At 44.7% G+C, this 20,434-nt stretch overlaps 1 protein-coding gene across 5 annotated transcripts in view; it reads right to left on the reverse strand.

Moving 5' to 3' along the window:
• The window catches only part of LOC311356657 (inositol hexakisphosphate and diphosphoinositol-pentakisphosphate kinase 2-like), a 35,705-nt gene extending 19,279 nt beyond the window's left edge, over positions 1-16,426 (reverse strand). For 3 of the 5 annotated variants that reach the window (XR_014637679.1, XM_084476462.1, XM_084476459.1), the window contains exons 1-19: positions 16,363-16,426; positions 14,189-14,790; positions 13,740-13,935; positions 13,134-13,224; positions 12,908-12,993; positions 11,302-11,456; positions 10,625-10,726; positions 9,045-9,206; positions 8,579-8,700; positions 8,312-8,413; positions 7,705-7,791; positions 7,399-7,474; positions 7,174-7,283; positions 6,719-6,804; positions 6,447-6,572; positions 3,875-3,996; positions 3,293-3,475; positions 1,737-1,878; positions 827-1,050 (exon numbers count right to left, since the gene is read on the reverse strand). Coding sequence is in view for 4 of the 5 variants with exons in the window: in XM_084476462.1 (XP_084332588.1) it covers positions 827-1,050; positions 1,737-1,878; positions 3,293-3,475; positions 3,875-3,996; positions 6,447-6,572; positions 6,719-6,804; positions 7,174-7,283; positions 7,399-7,474; positions 7,705-7,791; positions 8,312-8,413; positions 8,579-8,700; positions 9,045-9,206; positions 10,625-10,726; positions 11,302-11,456; positions 12,908-12,993; positions 13,134-13,224; positions 13,740-13,935; positions 14,189-14,332 (2,316 nt within the window). In the remaining variant the exon portion in view is untranslated. Of the gene's footprint in view, positions 1-826; positions 1,051-1,736; positions 1,879-3,292; positions 3,476-3,874; positions 3,997-6,446; positions 6,573-6,718; positions 6,805-7,173; positions 7,284-7,398; positions 7,475-7,704; positions 7,792-8,311; positions 8,414-8,578; positions 8,701-9,044; positions 9,207-10,624; positions 10,727-11,301; positions 11,457-12,907; positions 12,994-13,133; positions 13,225-13,739; positions 13,936-14,188; positions 14,791-15,433; positions 15,465-16,085; positions 16,232-16,362 lie in introns of those variants that run through there. The other 2 variants (XM_084476460.1, XM_084476461.1) reach the window with 2 other exon arrangements.
• Positions 16,427-20,434: the final 4,008 nt, after the last annotated feature.

Consider the following 20,434-nt stretch of genomic DNA (forward strand, 5'->3'; position numbering starts at 1 on the left):
CATTTCTTTAATCTGTATATGACCCATAGGAAGGGTAGCTGAGCATCAAATGCATGTTTACAGGAGCAACGGCTATCCACCCCAACACAATAGCCTACCACACATTTTAGTTTGGAGGGAAGGGGAAAGCAATAAACATGGGGGGAGCGAACAGCACATACACACCCTGGGATCCCATAGATAGATACCTTACAAATGGCAGGCTGGTGAATAATGTCAATGTTTTGTGCTGCAACAGCCCCACACAACATTGAAATCCTTTACCAGTTGCTTTTATCCAAAGAGACTAGTAGTCAATCTGTTTGTTGTTGTTGTTGTTTTAGATACATGTATTTAATGAGCAAGGTCAGGGCATTTCGCTCCAGGACACCTACAGGCAGGCTGTGGACATCGGGGCTCGAAACTGGCCCAGTTTTCGGGAGAAAGTCAGACAATACTAAAACAATGGACTCAATGCTGCTGCAGCCATGGACCCTGTGCTGCGTCTCTTAGAAACAATCACGTTATCCAGCACACAGGCCTCTTGTCCTCCTCCCTAGACTGGGTACCCCCAGCCCGTTCTGCCGGTGATTTGAATTCGCCCTGCAGCAGGGGCTGGAGACAGAGGAGCAATACTTTACTTCCAGTTTCCGATCCGCTTTTACAGGAGCCAATCACCAAGGTGGCTTTTCCCCCTGGCCCGCTATTGGCTGGTTTAACAGAATGATGACAGGGAAGCGATGGCAAGCAGCCAATTGCGTACAGAGTCATTTGAACTACGCCCGTTGATCACGCAGCAGCCTCCCCAGACCGTCTGGCAATAGCCAAGGCTTCCTCCTGCCCTCACCTGGGGGATGACGATGTCGGCCAGAGCGCGCGAGAGGCGGAACAGCTCCAGCGTGTCCTCCAGGCCCAGCGAGCCGTTGTGGATCACGTCGTACTTGACGCAGTCGTAGATGTCGGGGATCTTGCTGATGTCGTAGCGGCCACTCTTCATGCGGAAGTCCCTCTCCAGCTTGGACCAGCGCTGCAGCATCAGCTCCAGGGACTCACTGTGGTACAGCTGGAGGTCTGGGCCCAGGAAGAGAGAGGTGGGCAGAGAGACAACGGTGGGGAAAAGAGACAGAGAGAGAGGGGGAGAGAGAGAGAGAGAGAGAGGGCAAAGAGAGAGAGAGAGAAAAAGAGAGAGAGCGCACAGAGAGAGAAAATAAAATAATATGGGAGATGGAGAGAGAGAGAGAGAGAGACAGACACAGAGAGAGAGAGAGAGAGAGAGAGAGAGAAAATAAAATAATATGGGAGATGAAATTATTTACAACATTTATGAAAATATATTCTTCTTGTGTGTGTGTGTGTGTGTGTGTGTGTGTGTGTGTGTGTATGCTTGTTGTTCTTATTTCATTTTATCCTATTTTATTCTTCTTACCTGCCCAGGGACTGCAGATGGAAATTAGCTTTTAGCTATAATCTGGTACAAGCCATCTTTTTGCTCCATGTAATTAATGAACCTTGTACATGGTCCCTGTCTTAAATAAACCAATAAACCAACCAAACCAAACCACAACAACGATAACGATTCGACACTTGTCATAATGTGATGTACTGAGCAGCCCGGAGGCTGTGAAGTACCCTGGTCGACCCTGGCTGGTTGGCTTTTGGCACCGGGGGATGTTGTTCCAGCGCGGGTGTGGTTTCATCTGACCCGCTGCTTATTGATTATTCATCATACGCTACGGGGATGGCCGTTTTCCACTCACCCGCAGACGTGGGGTCCTCCATCCTCTTGCGGATCTGGGCGGTGAGACTCTGTATGAGCGTGTAGACCTGGTCACACACACCCACGGGATTCTCCACGATCTTCATTGAGTTCACCAGAGAGGCACTGGTGGTCGGCGCCAGCTGAGGGAATATACAAACGCAATATGGCATGGTTGATTGATGACTGATTATCAATAGGAAACGCAGTGACTAGTGTGGCCTCGTTACACTTGTCATTGGAAGTCTGTCCAGTGTTAGGACATTGAATACGAACTCAGTTGGCCAGATCCGTGATCGGATCTTCAGGACCTGGTCAAACGGTGTTGATTCTTGCAAGGAGAAGCTTCTGTTTCCAAGTCACAGCGGATGTGACCGGGGTAGAGCTAGTGATATTCAACATTACCGTACCGTTTGTCAACGAATTTCATGTGCTAAACTAAATACAGATTGAACAGGAAAGTCCCTCTACTGTGTTTCAGAAAAAGATCTACATTTTCATGACATTGACGAGTGCCATTTTGGTTCAATGTCGGTTGTGTCCACAAGACAGATTACAATGAGAGCCACACCACGATTTTGAGAAGGGCAGGCATATTGGATCACAAGCTGGATCTGACCCGGGGTGTCCACACCTGTGTTAATGTGTGGGCTGAGAAGGCAAAAGACGTAATGTAACAGAGCCTTCTTCCAAACCCACAATAAGGCATACCAAACCACAGGGTATGTACCATACGTTCAGAAAGGACCCTGAAACATCAAAGAAAGGCCATCCAGGATTCTTGAGCCAACAGGACTTAAGTCCTCTCAGCGCTAATCATATTTCATTACTGGCTCACCAGGAGATCAAAGTTAAGCAGTAGCTACAAACCGGGTCATAGTTTGGTTCAAAAGAAGTCCTGAGTGCCTAGCCGTCTCCGGATCTCAGCGTCCTATTGGACTTGGCTCTGCAAGATACTACTTTGAATAGCTGAGTCATCAACCCACCCCTGCTGGAGTTAACCCTACCATGACTAGATAGGTATACCTATTGGATTTCACATCCTAGGACATACCTTGATCGATGTACCATGGACGACCTTTTGATTAGCCTACCAAAAAACGATATCTCTTCTAGGGCTGAACGATTTGGGGAAATAATCTAATTGCAATTATTTTGACCAATATCGCAATTGCGATTTAGCATGCGATTTTCCTTTTTTAAGTTCCTTATGTTCTGTATTATTCACTAAACAAGTAATAAATTATCCTATAATATGACAAACACAACATAGGAAGGAGTCAACATATAAACTGCTCTTTCCTTTAGGCCAGGCCTATGTGTTGAGATTATATAACATCTTTATTTGACTATTGAATTGTAAAAGAAAAAATAAATACGTATCTTACTGCTCTCCAGTAAGTAATAGTAACAAACCACAAAAGTTTTGTTTTTTTTCCAGCCCTTTCTTCGTTCAGCCCTAATCTCTACCTCAACATAGCAACTAATCGGTGGTCCCAACAAGGATGCAAGCCTGGTGGTGGTGGGGTGGTGGGGTGGTGGGTTGGGGGGGGTCACCTTGTCGTAGTCGTCGGGCGTGAACTCCTCGTCCTTCTGCATGATGTCGTGCAGCCGGGCCTTGACGCGGTGCTGGCAGCCGCTCAGCGAGTCGCTGTCGCTGTCCAGCAGGCCGTTCATGTTGGCGCTCTTCACCATCTGCACCAGGATGGGCGTCAGCTCCCCCTCCAGCGCCAGCAGGCCCTGACGCACGCACACACACACGGACAGAGACACACACACACACACACACACACACACAGACAGAGAGACGCACACACACACAGACACACACACACACACACACACACACACAGAAAGACACACACACACAGACAGAAAGAGAGACACAGACACACGCACGCACGCACGCACACACACACATACACAAACACACGGATAGAGACACACACACACAGACACACACATGCATGCACCCACACACAAACACACAGATAGCAAGAGACACACACACACACACACACACACACACAGAAAACGATGATTCGGCGTTAAACGATGTCCACATGAGCACATCTCTATGATGATATACATCAGCGGTGACCCGGCTGTGGTCCGCCGCCGCCACCGCCTCGCCGTTACCTTGGCGAAGGCGGCCGCCGTCATCTGAACCCTGCCCTCGTCCGACGCGTAGATCTTCAGGTCGTGCCTGTATGTGCTGTGTAACCGTAGCAACCCGCAGCCGGGGAAGCCGGCGTAGTCTCCTGGAGGAACACGGGAGGAAAAACAGAAACAATGGGATTAGAGGGAGCTCAGGAACAGGCCACTTGTCGCCATGGCGACCGTCTTTGGCCAGAGTCTGGAGGAGTTAAGTGTTCGGCGAGGGGGCTTGTTGACGCAAGTGGGAAAATAATGGGAACAGTGTAGAAGGAGTGTGTGTGAGAGAGTGATTGTGTGTGTGTGTGTGTTTGTGTGAGAGCGATTTTGTGTGCGTGTGTGCGTGCGTGCGTGCGTGTGTGTGTGAGAGTGATTGTGTGTGTGTGTGTGAGAGCGATTGTGTGTGTCAGTGTGTGTGTGTGTGTCATTCCAGTGACTTTTGGGAAGCAGACGTGCATACTAGTGTAAGTGGGTGAATCATCCTTCCTGCGCTACAGAGGTATGCTGAAACTTCAAGTTGAATCTTAGGGGGATTATGAGAAGTGACAGCCCTTTATAAACAAACGTACTCACTCTCTCTACAGCGTGAGTGCGAGGGCTTTTGCGGACCGTTGCAAAAGTCCATTAACTCTTGTTCATGTTCTTTCCTCTCTGCTTGTGTTGACTTTATATGGATCAGTGGCAGCGGACCATAGCTACGGGTGTCTACAGTCATTCAAGGACAGGAGTCACAACAACAGTGCAGCCAGCGACAGCCTTTACACACATTCAGGGCCCTATCTTGCACCCAGCACAATTGACTTTCTACACCGACGCATGTATCCTTGCAAGTTTGCACCCGGCGCAAAGATGATTTTCCCTCGCAGCAAACAGGCGCCACTACACTTGGGCCTGGAGAGGCGTGTCGGCGAAAAGCAGAGGCGTGTTCTGGCGCAAATGATACTTGGTGCTATTTTACCAATCTAAAAATTGCGCCATTGCAATTGCGCCACTGACAAAAAAAAATCCTGGTCTAAATGCATTAGCAGATAGCGCAGTTGGTGTTGCTATTTTGACGTGCCATGGAAGGTCGGAACTGCAAAATAAGCTCACACACACGTGGGCTATACACAGCACAAACATGCAAACGATTAGCCTGATTTAAATAATATGTCAAAGATTGTTCATGTGTGAAACTGCATAGAAATAGCATGTGAAAAATTCCATAGGGGCTGCATAAATGAACACAGTATAGTAGGCTGTGCCATGCGTTAAAATAATAATAATAACAATAATAAACTTGAGAAAAGTATATTCCAGCCTTCCAAAACAAAATCTTGTTAGGGTAAATGGTTGGTTAAATGATTTGGGAAAGAACAGCTGATACAGCAGTAAGTTGTACTTTCAAATCAATGCATCTGTAAACACTGTGCAGCAAACACATATTTTCTTGACACAGGCATCGTATACAAGCTCATAACTTTTAGGATTGATGAGTATTTGATCGTGAGAAAACAGTTTTACCACGAGTGAGTGTTTAAAAGAATGAATGAATGCGGGTGATGCTTGGCACGCGTGTGTGTGCGCAGCCATCTGTTTAAACACACGCAAACTAAACACGTAACGCATAATACAGTCCATGGCGATGTAGCCTATATAAACAGGGGAACACATGCATATTATGAACACAAGTCGATAACGATAATGTATACAATACTGGTAACAAACGATGTTTGTTAATGTATTGCCGCATATCATTAAATAGACCCACAGTTGCAGCCCCAGGACTGCGTCCGCATATCATATGTTTTAAGTTGTCTTTGCCGCAATTTACATGACGCCTCAAGTGTTTCTGAAGTTGTAGAAGAAAACGCTATTCCATGTGTGAATTAGGCCTATTATTTGGCCATAAACTGAGCCATTTGAAGTTTGAAATTAATGTGATCATGCATCTGTCTCAGCGGAGACTGAAAAAACACTGTCAAAATATCAACTCGTCAAGTCAAATTCGCTGGCTCTTAAAGGAGGAACTCTCATTGGTTTATTGCACGTTACCCCTAAAACACACCTACGGGTTTCAGACCAACCCATTTTAGATTTGCGTCGGGCACAAGAGTCATTTATCCGCCGTTAAAATAGCAACGGCGCCAGAGATCCCCCCACAAAGCTACTTACACTTTGCACTTCAAACTTGCATTTTAGACGTCTAAATAGGGCCCATAGTGTATTATAAACAGAGGTTCTCATAGCTGACAAAGGATTCACTTAAAATCAACAAGCAACCACAGATCTAGAGGAAATATTATCATCATGATGTTAAGTACAAGAAAGTTAGTTAATGTGACCGGAAATGAACTCTGGGCTACATAACTGGGGCATATGGCTCTCTGGTTGAGCAGTGATTTGGAGGGGAATGGATAGGCACTGGCTAAGTCCTACATTAATAATATCAACTGTTTAATGGTGTTTTCGTAGGCCAATCAATCTGCACCGTTCAAAAGAGATCAACTGTCCCCTTGTTCAAATGAAACAGTGCAGTGCAAGCCTTCCATACAGGATGTGTGTGCATGTGTTTCACCTTGACCCCCGGGGTACATGCAGCGGAAGGCGCGGCCCAGCTCCTCAGCCTGTACCCGGCCTGCAGGAGTCAGCTCTCCTCCCCACTTGAGCACCAGCAGCAGGGACGGCCCTTCCTTCCGGGTGTCTGTCAGCACCAGAAGGCAGCACACCGCGCGTGTTAAAACACCACTGATTTGAATAGCACTCCATCCATAGCCGTCCATGGTGACGACGATGTAAACAGAGAGGTCAAGTTAAGTTTCCGACTGGCTCGGTTTGATTTTCCCCTACCTTCCTCCTCACTGGAAGTCTTTGGCTGTCCGTGTGGCAGGTAGGTCAACTGCACTTTCCTATTTATCCCGGAGAAGTGGCCGTACCTGTGTGATGGATAAGCGATCAGAAAGGGTTTGAATGGATTTCCGTATCTGAAAAAAGCCACGTTCTATTTTTGTTTACAGAAAAAGGGTGCCTTGAAAAATGTATTTACTAGTTTATTAAACAGAAAAAGGTTTGCCCTGGAATGTTCCATTATAACTAGGAACTAGACCATTGTATAATATGCATACAGCTCTTAAACGTTTTTTATTCTATTTCTATGTTCTATGCTTTGCATACGTGAGCTTTCAGCAAGACTTTGACTACAGACACAAGATCCTAACACTCGGATTAGAGTCAAATGAGGCGGAGAGCTTGGCCAGACGCAGTCCCCGGTCCAGGGATTGTCTGTTAGGAGCAAGGTCACTCACATCTCTAGGACCGTCCTCAGCTGCTCCAGTTTGGATTTCTTCTCCTCTATCTCACAGTCAGTGTGCTGCCCCAGTTCTGCCAACAACTGTCTGGTGATGTCCAGCACCTCCTGTCAAACACACAACACGGTCGACCGTTAAGAGAGCTGCAGGGAACGGCTCATCCACGCCGGACGTAGGGGCGTGGCACAGACGCCTTGGATGTCTAAACGCTGTTTGGTTTACCTGCAGCTGCCTCGGCTTCTTGAGCTTCAGTTTCCCCGTCTTGTAGTCGGCGTATTTTTCGAAAAGTTCGAAGAACCTGCAGCAACACAGAGTGGACAGCATTGATGTCAAACGTGAAGTCAAAAGTGTACAAAATAAAGTTGTTGAAAACTGTTTAGTTCTGCTCCTTTATCACTGAAATACTAGCAGTTTCTCTTGGTAGAAAAAAAGGAGATAATATTTGAAGAAAAAAGGGTCTTTAAAAGGGAAAGATGTCTTAGAGGGGGAAATTGAGTTGGAAATTAATTAAGGTGAGGAAGAACCTACATTGGATTACGAACTTCCATCTTCATCTTCTGTTTTGGTGTTCGGTCGCCATGACGGATGACTGCAATGACACAGCGTAGCTCCATCCTGATTCAGACAGGTAGAGCATTAAGATCGATAAAAATAACATACAATACATAATGTCTAATGTTCCAAATTGGGAGAGAAGTGGTCAACTAAATGGTTTGCAACTGTGGTATAAGCGAAACAAACCACTCCAGTGTCCTGTTAATAAAGGGCCAGACAAAGGAGTGACACAGTAATGTGTTCCACCAACGCATACAGGGCACACAAGCCGAGGTCAAGAGAGGATTTCACTGCGCTTTCGCTTTGGATGCAAACGCTTGCCTACGAACACCCATGTCAATAATCCGTCAACAACCATCAACATCCACGGGTGTCACTGTAGCTGCTCCACGTTGATGGATGCGGTGCGAACGACGCACAACCTTACTTACTGATCTTACTTTAGCGCCTCAAATGCAACCCCATACTTATTTTCATATATTCCTGTTGTTAACTCGCAAAACAAAACCAGAGTCTAATCCTTCCACAACAAGTACAGAGGGTGACCTTTGCCCCCCCCCCCCCGCACGGCAGGACTCACATGGTGCCAGATGTGGTGGGGACGATGGGGATGTCCTCGGCCTCCGTGGGGATGGACCAGGGAATGTGGAACTGGGGGGCCATCTCACGCATCACGATGTTCCTAAATAAGCACACACAGGCACACAGGCACGTCAGCAAAACAGACCCTCCGCTGCGCCGCACGGCCGGGGATTGAGTGTAGTCGAGCCAGCGTACACAGGCGGGGGGGGGGGGACAATGGTGGTGGGGGGGAGTGGGGGGATAGTGGAACACAAACAGCTGTTACCCCAGGATCTTGGCACAGTCGTCGTAGTACTTCATGGACTTCTTCACGAAGCTGAAGCCGTTCACGTCGCACACGTACGAGTGGCCATTGGCCCGGAGGAGGTCGAAGCCACACACCGTTTGCTGCCGTGGGAGGGAGGGAGAGAGGGAGAGGGAGGGAGAGAGGGAGAGAGGGAGGGAGGGAGGGAGGGAGGGAGGGAGGGAGGGAAGAATAAAAGAGCGTGAGAGAGAAAAATAAAAAGAGAGAAAGACAGAGACATCCAGTGAGACAGTCAGACAGACAGTCAGACCGAGATAGACAGTCAGACAGACAGACAGACAGACAGACAGACAGACAGACAGACAGTCAGACAGACAGACAGACAGACAGCGACAGACAGTCAGACAGACAGACAGACAGACAGAGACGTGCCAAGTTCTGTTGAATGCTATGTACCAGCATCCAGAGTCCGGCCCCACCCACTCACCTTGAAGGCCAGGCACACCTTGCGGGCGACCAGCTTCTCCATGGCCGACAGCATGACGGGGTAGCGGATCTCCTTGCCCTCGCTGTCCCGCTCCACCTTCCCGTCCAGGGCGGGGGACTTGCGGGCCTCAGCGTGGGCGTAGTCGGGCCCCACCGTGTACACCTGTGGAGCGTGCAATAGTCACATCATCAAACCCGGGACAAGCAGATTGAACCACTACATGCCTGCTCGAGTGTACAAAAATAAACAACCAATTGTAAAACGGACTATAAACTACCATATATGACGTAGGGCTGCTCTATTATGGAAGAAAATCATAATCAGGATTATTTTGGTCGATATTGAAATCACGATCATTCAATCGATTATTTTGAGTTTGAAAACATGACGCATTTAGCATCTCAGCATCTCTCCAAAAAAACACTTTGCAACTGAGAACTTTGAAATTCCGCCTTTAAATATTAAAAAAATTCACATCAAAAATGTTCAAATCGAAAATAATGTACAAATATGTATCCAGATGTTCTGCAATTTCTATAAAATATTTAATGAAAAAAAAAAATATATAAAAGAAAATAAAATAAAAAATAGTTTCAACTCGATTATATAAGATTGGAGATTGTTTGACCCAGAAATCAAAATTTGATTAATTGCACTGCCCTAATATGACCCTGTCATGAAATCCACACTGTCCATTACTGCAAATTGTTGTATGCCGTTAATAATGTCCTCAAAATTGAGGTATTACAGACACTATTCACAGTGGCATCATCGTTTGACAAACACAGATGTCACTGATAACACTAATTATGGTTCTGCTCTGCTACTTTCATGTACCAGGCATCTCCACCAGTTTAGTCTGTGTGACGGCACACAAAGGGAGCAGACCCATAATTACTGTAATGAACGACAGCCGTGTGTCCTACCCAGACACATCTGTAACGCCGACATTCAACGATGTGATGAACAGCACCAAATCATTAGCTGTACTGTACTGTACAGTGAGGTATAACCCGTATCAGTTACTGTGCACTCCTTAACGTGGAGTGGAATGGGCTGAACGATTAATCAAATTCAAACCGACATTGCGATGTAATAGAACACGATTTGCAAATCGCAACGGCTGCGATATAAAATAATAATAATTGTGCTTTGTTACTGTTACTCACTGGAGATCAGTAAGATTAGTATTTATTTTTATTTTACAATTCAATGGTTAAATAAATATGTTAGAATATCAATTCATGCATCAATTCATCTCAACACATAGGCCTGGCCTAAAGGAAAGAGCAGTTTACATATTGACTGTGACATATGACATATTGACTCCAATGTAGTGTTGGTCATACTATAGAATGATTTATTGCTTGTGTTTACTGAATAATACAGAACATAAGGAACTTTATAAAGAAAAATCTCATACTTAATCGCAATTGCAATATTGGTCGAATGGTTGGTTTAATCTCAATTAGATTATTTCCCCAAATCGTTCAGCCCTAGTTGAGAGCCTAGCTGTCCTTGTGAAGAGTGTCTGGTGTTACACACACAACATGGTTCACCAACAGGCAGGCGAACGCTACCTTCACGTCGGTGCCGTCCGTGGGCATGAACTCCTCGTAGATGTAGGAGCCTGTCTTGCGCACACTGCTCTCGGGAGAATACACACTACTCCGGCTGCCAATCTGAAACAACACGAGCACAACAGCAGCACAGTTGGAGGGAGTCGACTGAGGTTTGGGGGGGGGGGGTGGTTCTGGTGAAAACAGCCAGGTACATTCATGTCTTTGTGCGTCTTTTGCTCTATGCGGTGCTGAGTTTACATTTTTTAGGGGAGGTTTAAAGAGGTTTAATTTGGATAAGAGATGATTTGTTTTTTGCTGCCTGAAATTTATTCCTGCTGAAGTGTTATTTCTGTTGGATTGGACTATTGCTGTTGAGATGCTGTTATTACTGTTATTACCTCATGGATAATGGGGGAGGGAGGGTAAATGTTGCAGAGGCTCCACTAACACATTCCAAATATAACGTTACTGCTTCAACTACGGAACGTGACCTCTGTGGGTTTGTGGTGGTGGCCATGTGGTGGGGAGGGGGGTGGTGGTGGGGATGGTGGTAGGGAGTGGTGGTGGGGTGTGTGAAGCACGATCCTCTACTCCAGGAATATGAGACTCAAAAGGGAGGGGAGGAGAGGGTGGAGGGTGGCGTGCGAGCCGCATGAATGGCGGTGTTTTGAATGCATGTTTTAAGAAATCCACACCTTCCGGAAGAGCCTCTGGCTGCCACCGCCCGCCGAGGTGGGGTAGTAGATGTAGACGTTGTGGTCCTCGGCACAGACGGGCTTCTCCACGAAGGGCTTGGGGAACACCTCCCCGTTGACCTCCACCTGGTCCTCCCCCTCCAGCAGGCTGCACTCTGTGGACCCACCGCAGACACAAACAGCCATAAGGTGATGATGAGTGTTTTACGGTACTGTACCACCGCATGGTGCAAGAGTTTGTCTGCTCCTTTAAAATCAAAATTGAAAATATGCTCAAGGAAACTAGGTCAACCACTCCAGAAACTGTATGAATCAGCCTACCATAAAAACATACTGAGGTTGGCTTACAACATTTCCTCCGACCCCAACCATGTCCTGAACGATCTACTACCATCAAAACTGAGATATAGGGTTCCAACATTCAGAAAGGTCTGAATGTTTGACTCTCTGAATGTAGGACTATTTTGTTCACCAGTCAATCCTCGAAGTGAATCAGGCACTTAATCCCAGATCAAATGCATGCTGATGAGCTTTAAATGTTGTCGTCTGTTGTTGTAATGTTATGATGCATGTATGTATTTTTGGGTTCTGTCTTGATTTCCTGTTTTTGATGTCCTGTCCTGATGTCTTGTAAATAGAGTTGCTGGGATGCAAGACAAATGTCAGACATGCTCTGACAATAAAGTATTATCGTATCGTACTATCGTATCATATAAGGGGCAGACTCACAACGGACACACACACACACACACACACACACACACACACACACACACACACACACACACACACACACACACACACACACACTTTTCCCCACCTTTCCACATTTCCCTGGATCACCATGAATGGAGTTATTGACACATTTTGCGGGGGGGACGTTTACGTCGACGGCTGTGCCATACTTAACTGGGGGATCAGCTGCTTCCCCTCGGGGACTTAAGTGTCTACATGTTACCGCATTACAGACAGAGCTTGAATACCGGAGGGAGCAAGTCACCACTTGCAGTGTGCTGCACACTCCGTTGCACTCCCATTTAGGACTAAATTTATCAAGAGCCCTAAATATATACTTGCATCCGGGCGCATTGTTAGAATTGATAGCCTTTGGGAGTGCTGGCCGGACAACGAGTTAGATAGTTTGGCGTTTGTGGAGAAAGTTAAGCACTCGTGGGCTCTTCTGCGTCATCTGCTCAGGGTGAGCATGCTGTGCACTCAAGCATTGCGTGCATGGCACACACATGCAGCTTGCGTTTTTTCAAAGCATTATACTGCAAGGGTTGTGTAAAATAAAACATTGGAACATTAAAAATCACAATGTCAATACAATCAATGTATTTAGCAGTGTTGCATATATTAAGTGACCAAAACAATCCACCAGGATGGCAACATGTAGCTAATAACTAGCTTGTTCATTAGCTCTGTCTTGATGCTTTGTCTTGAGTTTTTCCAGTTGTGGAGAAAGTTAAACACTCTTGACGGGATGAGTGCAGTTTCAAATATACTACCACTTCTATGCCACCACGGTCCAAAAGGCGCATGAGTTTTTTTTAAAACGCTTGTGCAAAAGGCCACACAACAGATCAGAGAGCAGTGAGGGACTGACCATCTGGGTTGTCTGGGTCTCTGTTCAGTACAGCATAGCGCGGCAGGTCAATCCCTTCCTCCTGCAGGATCCGATAAACCTCCCTCCTGAAATTAAAACAAAGCAATCAATCAGTGAATCACACCAGGCTTTAACCCGCTTCTACTGCTCCCTTTGAGGAAATCCATTGTTGCGCGGTACGGTTTCTGCAATCAATGCAAGCTAAGTGGTGGAAGATGGGTTGTACCTGTCCTGTATGTAATACTGCATGTTCAGGTCATTGATGAGCAGGGGGTTTCTGAGCTTGGCGTAACTCACAGCCTTATCCAGTGGAAATCCTGGTGAAGAGAGCACAGGGAGTATTTAGGACAAACTCTAAATATCAGCTTAAAATATCAGCTTTCCAGTACACAAGTATACAATTTCACATTTGTTCTCCAGACCACGTAGTAAATAAAAAGCAGACAGTTACAATGTGATCAACCAGTTGTTTGTCAAATGTAATCATGTGCTGCAGAATTACAGTCTCCATCCACACAATGCAGTCTGTTACCCTGACCGTATCAGCTACCGTATGTTTGGATGTCACATAATGCTCGTATTGTTTCATATGAGGGTGTCGGTTTGGCATGTGCATGGATTAATTCTATGTGGTCATTCTTCAGGAGACACTGGCCAACTATAGTGGGGGTGAGTGTGCTCATAGCATGTGACCACCGGCTTTGTAAAGTGTGTGTGTGCGCGTGCGTGCGTGCATGCGTGCGTGCGTGCGTGCATGCATGTGTGTGTGTGCATGCATGCGTGTGTGTGCATGCATGCGTGTGTGTGAGTGAGTGTGTACAGGGGGTCCCACCTTTAGAGTGGAAAGAAATTAGGCAGTCGCACAAAGGCCATTTCTCCACAGGCTCGTTGAGGATGGCGTCTTCGGGGAAAATGACCACCGTGATGTACTCAAACTTGCACAGCCTCTCCAGGATCTGGGTCATGGGCTTAGACTTGGATTTCTTCATCATGCAGCAGATCCCCACCACAATCTGGCGCTCGGGGGGCTGTTGGGGGAAACAAACACAGCGGCGCACACGTCGTCAGCTGGCCCCCTACACCACGACATGAAACATGACATCTGCATGATCGCTGGCTGTTGGGAGTCTCGTAGGGTAACCCCACTCTGACCTGGGTAACCTGAAGCTACGAGCGTTGTAACGGGACGCCGATGGCGCGTGTGTGTAAATGTGATGGGTGAGTGATGCGCCACAACAGAGGCCCCTAAGAAAGCCACGGCGGGGTGTGGGGCCCACCCACCGTATCGCCGTCTTCGTCGTCCATGTACAGCTCCATGTCAGTCCTGGTGCGGTCCTCCGGGTCCTCGCTCTCATCGTCCTCGCAGCCCACAAAGAATCTCGGAGCGCCACGCTGGCTCTCGCCCGGGCTGCTGGGCTGTGACATCACAGTCCGCCGCGGCACCCATCAGCGTCCTGCCGCCGCGCCATCGCACACCAACTCAACCGCCCGAAAGACGATGGGGGAGGAGAGGGGAGCGGAAGGGGGTGGGGGGGGGAGGGGAGGGGCGGTGGCACCGGCAGGGAGAACAGGAAGGGGTCTGGGATGGGCTTAGCTGGACCAAAGCTGGTTAATAGTGGCCGCTGGTGGAGGGAGAAGAGGAGAGCAATACCCAGCTTTGTGTGGATCGCTAGGGGAGGACAGAGGTGGGGGGCGGAGGTGGCGTTAACCGCTGTTCCCCTGGGGTGGAGTCGCCGCTCGGGTTGCTCATCCTTCACTCATGGAGCGGATTGTGGGTTTCACATGACTGCCATGAGATTCTAGAACTTAGAGTGGAGAGAGGTCCGCGCGTTTGGTCATCGAGTCGCCCATCATTCCTCCAGACTGTGAGGACTCAATCGATCCTACAATAACAACATAGAAAATAAAACTAAGGACAACCCATGGTGCCGTCACGGCTTTTTCTAAAGCTATGAAGGCCTATTGCCATACTTGGCACCGGACACAATCTCTCAGCAGAAAGGGTGACATGGTTAAGACATAATTAGGCAAACATCTAGGATCTATCCCTAACACTGCATTTAAACCCCATGTGTGCCCACGCTCAAAGGATTTTGATTAACTGAGTTGACAGGAGCAGAGGTAAAGCTGCACACTGCCTACTCATTGTGCCGTTGGCACAGCTTATTAGTTCATAACTGGGGCCTTGCACATTAAAGCTTCCAAGTATGTACTAGTCTCTCCCAATAAAGAACCCAATACATAAAAACAAAACCAGGTAAAACCAGGACAAGAGATCAAACATGCGGTTGCAAGAAATTACCAGGATCCTAGGTCACTGAACAAATTCTCTTCTTGTCAGGTTGGAAATAGGATGTGGTAAAACCAGTTTTAAACCAACACAAACAAAGAGTTGGTTTAAAAATAAAATGTATAACAATATTCAAAAAATATATTATTACAAGTATAATAGTGTAAATCAGTAATCTTATACGGCTATATTGATTTATGATATTTTTAAATGCTTGTCCGAATAATCTGACTCACCCAAACCCAATGTCCTTGGAAAGTCGTTTTACTGTCAAAAAATGGGGAGGATTCCATGAATAGCTTACGGTAGAAGGTAGAGAATGCCTAGTAAGTAGACTTCATGCATGCCCTTAACCATTGTAATAAGTCACCTTGTTCTGCAGCTGCATATGCGCGAACGCCTAGTTAAAAGTGTGAATGGATCTGGTCAGCTGGAGTCTTATGAACATTGAACAGGTGGAATATGCATATTGGCAGAAAGCAAAGTTAACTCTTGCATGCTTAAGTAGGTTAATTGGAGCTGCGATATAATCCTCTTTTGCGTCATCTGCTCAGGGCGACCATGACGTGCACTCAAGCATTGCGTGCATGGCATACACATACAGCTTTTTTTTTTTTTTTTACAAAGCATTATACTGCAAGGGTTGTGTCAATGAAAACACTAGACAATTAGAAATGATCAGAAGGCCCGCTTACTTATTCTCCAAATCAAGTATTAAGCAGTGTTGCATACAATGCATTTACATTTAGATGTCCGAGAACTAAGTCATAAAGTGACCAAAACAATCCACCAGTATGGCAACATGTAGCTAATAACTAGCTTGTTCATTAGCTCCGTTCACCTACATAGCCCATCGCCTCAGCAAAATGATAATAACACAGGCATTACCTCAAGTAAAACGTTCCACCAACACGTCCCAAATTCAAACGAAAAGCCTTCTGGTGGCATGTAAAGCAAATTATTTATGAAAAACAAGTACACTCGCTATGTTTAACGCGTTTCACATTAGCTGGTGTGGTGGATTTGGCTATGAGACGTAAACAAGTCTCCCATAGCCATTTGGATGACAGCGAATATCCGCGGTTAACCCTTGAAACACGGAACACACTTTCCGTCCTTCGGACAGGATTTACATGACATTATTAAATAGATCATCGCTACTTACAGAGTAGCATTAGAGTGTTGTCCTGTTCGGTTAATTGTCTTGACAGATCGCACACGAAACCAGTCTTATGTTTCTCATTTGAATCAGAAACTGATTATCGTGAAGGGCAGCCAATGGGAAAGCATATTTTGTTCACAGAGGTATGACCTAAGCTGCGTTTTAACCAATACGTGACGAAAGACAGCAATTCTGCTCCGAATGGTATTCCCTCTGGGAAAAGGAGCATTACTGCCCTCTTGCGTAATAAGTAGGTCCTTCAGATGAAGAGTCAATAGTAATAGTATTAGTGTAATAAATAAACAAACGAATAAACAAATAAATAAATCCATTTTTTAAGTTGCTTTCCTTCACAGTCATACATGGACCCATTGGGATATGTACTTTCAATTATGCAACTAACCTATTCCACTGATTTAACCTTGAATAATTAACGACTGTACAGTTTTCTCCAGTTTAAACGGTTTAATCTCTGATCTCCCTTATACTTTGCCTCTAACATTATCCAAACCCCTGTCACAAAGACCTCTTTAACATAGAAGCAGCCTATTTCCTATTGCTCGCACGTGGCTTCAATTAGCCATGGCAAGAGGTACACTGTGTGAAAGCCCCGGGTCAGGTCAGGATGGGGGCGTGGGAGGAGGTATCAATGGACCCAAATGGGCCACTGGTTAGGGTTCATTGCAACAGTCTAGGTTCCCAAGTATCCCATGTTTCAATTGTATCCTGATGAATGCTATCAGAAAGTTTATCGATGATTCCGACACTGCGGGGGCAAAATGTTATAGCTGTTAATCTGTTAGGCTGATGAAATGGAATAAACCTGAATGATTAAAGTCTGTGTGAAAAGTGCATAACTAGAAATAGATTGGATGTTAAATATAACTACAGCTTATTATATTGAATTATAGGGATGGGGATGTGTGAAATTAAGGTTTTTGTACGCATTCCATAGTTATAATAGATTCTAACTGAGCATGTTAGTGATTATTTACTTCAGTTTACTGACTTTAATGAGAGAAGCAAAGATTCCCTTTGTAATAGATGATCATGAAAGCAATCTGGGGTAGATCTCTCTTTATTCAAAAGAGAGATTCATTTCTAAAACTATAACTAACACTCATCTCCCTACACAATATGGACTCCCTATGGAAAACCATCTGGAAGTTATTTTAACATCAGAGGTAAACCACTTGAGGTTTTCAGGTGACACACGTGTGCTCTGCAAACACCACCCATGCAGTTATGCAGGAAATGCAGCAGTTAATAAACCCTGGAGTGTGTGCCGTGAGGGTGGGGGGGTTTGCCGGGGGTCTGGTCTGGTCATTGGTCTGTCAGACAAGGCCCTTTATCAGCCAGTCGGTCCCCAGTTTTGCTGCAGCGTGCTGAAAAGAGAGTCTGTCTGAGTTCTGTCAGCAACACCTTCAATAGGATCTCGTGGCGATGTGTTCGTTCAATTCACACAAGCCTCCACAAACACCCACGGATAGGCCTTTTTCAAACATATCTGTGTGTCCGTGTCGCAGTTGTAGTGGTTGTCATGCTGGAGCATAGTCTATCCTCTATGTGGCAGCTGAAACAACATTGTTTAACACACTCTTTCCCATTTGAGTGTCAAGATCAACTCTGCAAACCACAAAATGCTTGATTTTGAATTGCTCTAAATTAATTGGATTAAAATTAATGAAGAAAAAAAATTATATTTTTTTAACATTAGAAATTACCTTTTTTTACCAGAATTAATTCTAAATTTTAATAATGAAATATTTTTAATCTATCTATGTATCTATCTCTCTCTATCTATATATATATATAGATAGAGAGAGATAGATATTAACTATTTTCAGGTCCAAGTGGCTAGTGCTGTGTTGTTTATATATATTTAAAAACAAAACAGCAACGGCCAGGACCTGAAAATAGTTATTATCTATCTAGGCCTATGTACACTACCGTTTAAAAGTTTGTGGTCACCCAGACAATTTCATGTTTTCCATGAAAGCTCACTTTTAATACTTTTTCAATAGTTTTCAGCTGTGCAATTAGCCTTTTAACACGATTAGCCAAACAATGTACCATTAGAACACAGGAGTGAGGGTTGCTGCAAATGGGCCTCTCTACACCTATGTAGATATTCTATTAAAAATCAGCCATTTCCAGCTAGAATAGTCATTTACCACACTAACAATGTGTAGACTGTATTTCTGATTAACTTATTAATGTTATCTTCATTGAAAAAAACTGTGCTTTTCTTTGGACATTTCTAAGTGACCCCAAACTTGTGAACAGTAGTGTACATATATATATATATATATATATATATATATATATATATATATATATATATATATACACTACAGCAACGGCCACCTGGACCTGCTTTATTTGGACCTGCTTTATTCTAGGGATCATTGGTTTGGGAAAAGAAAGAGACATAATAGTTGAAAGAGATGGTTAAGAGATATACATGTTTTTAATCTCTACACCGAACAAAGCAACGTCAGGGACTTGTTTGGCTGGGGAAGTGTATCTTAGTGTGTATCTTAGTTCATATCTCTCTAACAATTCCAGCCAAATGCAACCCCAGGATTTGTTTAAATTGCTTCTGTTTATTTTGTTTTCTCCATTAAAACATTCCAAGTAATAAACCTTTCCCAATGACTTTAGGGTTAAATATTGCCCAGTGTCTGTTTGGTTGACAGGGAAATTTATAGTCAACACTAACAGGGTGTTGAGGAAATGTACTGCCTTCAGTTCCTGGAGTGCAAGTCAATTTTCCCATTATGCTTCAAGACAAATATAGCACCTAGGTACACACCCTGTCCCAAAACTATCCATATACTGCCCAGTGGAGTTCAGGTGAATATGTTTAGACTTTTTTTAAATGGAGAGCTCTGAAATAGTCTCAAATACTTTTCCTCTCAGAGGGCCTAAGGTGAATGTATCGTAGAAGGAAAACACCATGGAGAATTTATTAACACACACATCATTGTTACAACAAATAACTATAACGGTCAGCTGGCCTACTGTAGGCCTATAACACCTTTGTATAATTGAACAATAGCAATCAAACAAATATCTTTAAAAAAGGCTTATGTTACCTATTACCTTATTAGAATGAAATCAAACAATGAACAAACCTTTTAAATAAAGGTTTGTTTATTTCAAAGACCTGATATGTTTGTGAGTATTCAGTACATGGTATTTCCTGTCCTTTAAGAGGTTTACAGTACCCCTGTAAAGGAACTCATGAATGAACTGCTTTGTCTCAAAACCACTGGATGGAGTTTGTTAAAAGTAAATAAATATACCACATACTTCTACCTCAATATTGTTCTCATAAATATATAGGCCTAATGGAAACTCAAATTAATAAAATAAGTAGATAGAACTTACTAAAGAACCCAAAAGAGGCAGCTTTTACAGCTTATTTATTTTTTTCTAACTCAGTATTTTGTTTTCCTTAATTTGGAATATAATTTTTATATTTCAAATCCACCCCCCTCACACACACATACCCACACTCTCTGTCTCTCCCTCTCCCACACACACACACACACACACACACACACACACACACACACACACACACACACACACATACACACACATACACACACACACACACAGGACACGTTACCTCATACCTGCCATGTGCCATGGGGTAGGTGAAACAGTCTCTCTTCTTTCCAGGCGTCTGCACCCTCCGCCCCTTCATCGAACTTTGACAACTAAGCCTGTTCCTCGGTTGAAGGAAGCCTCTTTTCAGTTTGTGCTTGTGACCAAGGTGCACTGGAGAACGGACACGCATCGATTGGGATTTAATTCACTGAAGACTTCACCAAACCGAAATATAGAAACTATCATCATTTATTTGGGGGAACACATCTCAAGAGGTAGGAATTACTTTGTTTTCTGTGTATGACATTTTTATAGATTCAAGAAGTATATCTTGGACATTTAGTAATTTTATCTCATTTTATTTACTTGTTTATTTGTTTAGTTGTTAAACAACGTTAATAGCAAATTAGGATAATGGCTTTGACATGAAGCACTATATTATATTGTTATGATGTTA

This window comes from Micromesistius poutassou (assembly GCF_964030765.1).
Source record: "Micromesistius poutassou genome assembly, chromosome: 12".
NCBI classification, from domain to species: domain Eukaryota; kingdom Metazoa; phylum Chordata; class Actinopteri; order Gadiformes; family Gadidae; genus Micromesistius; species Micromesistius poutassou.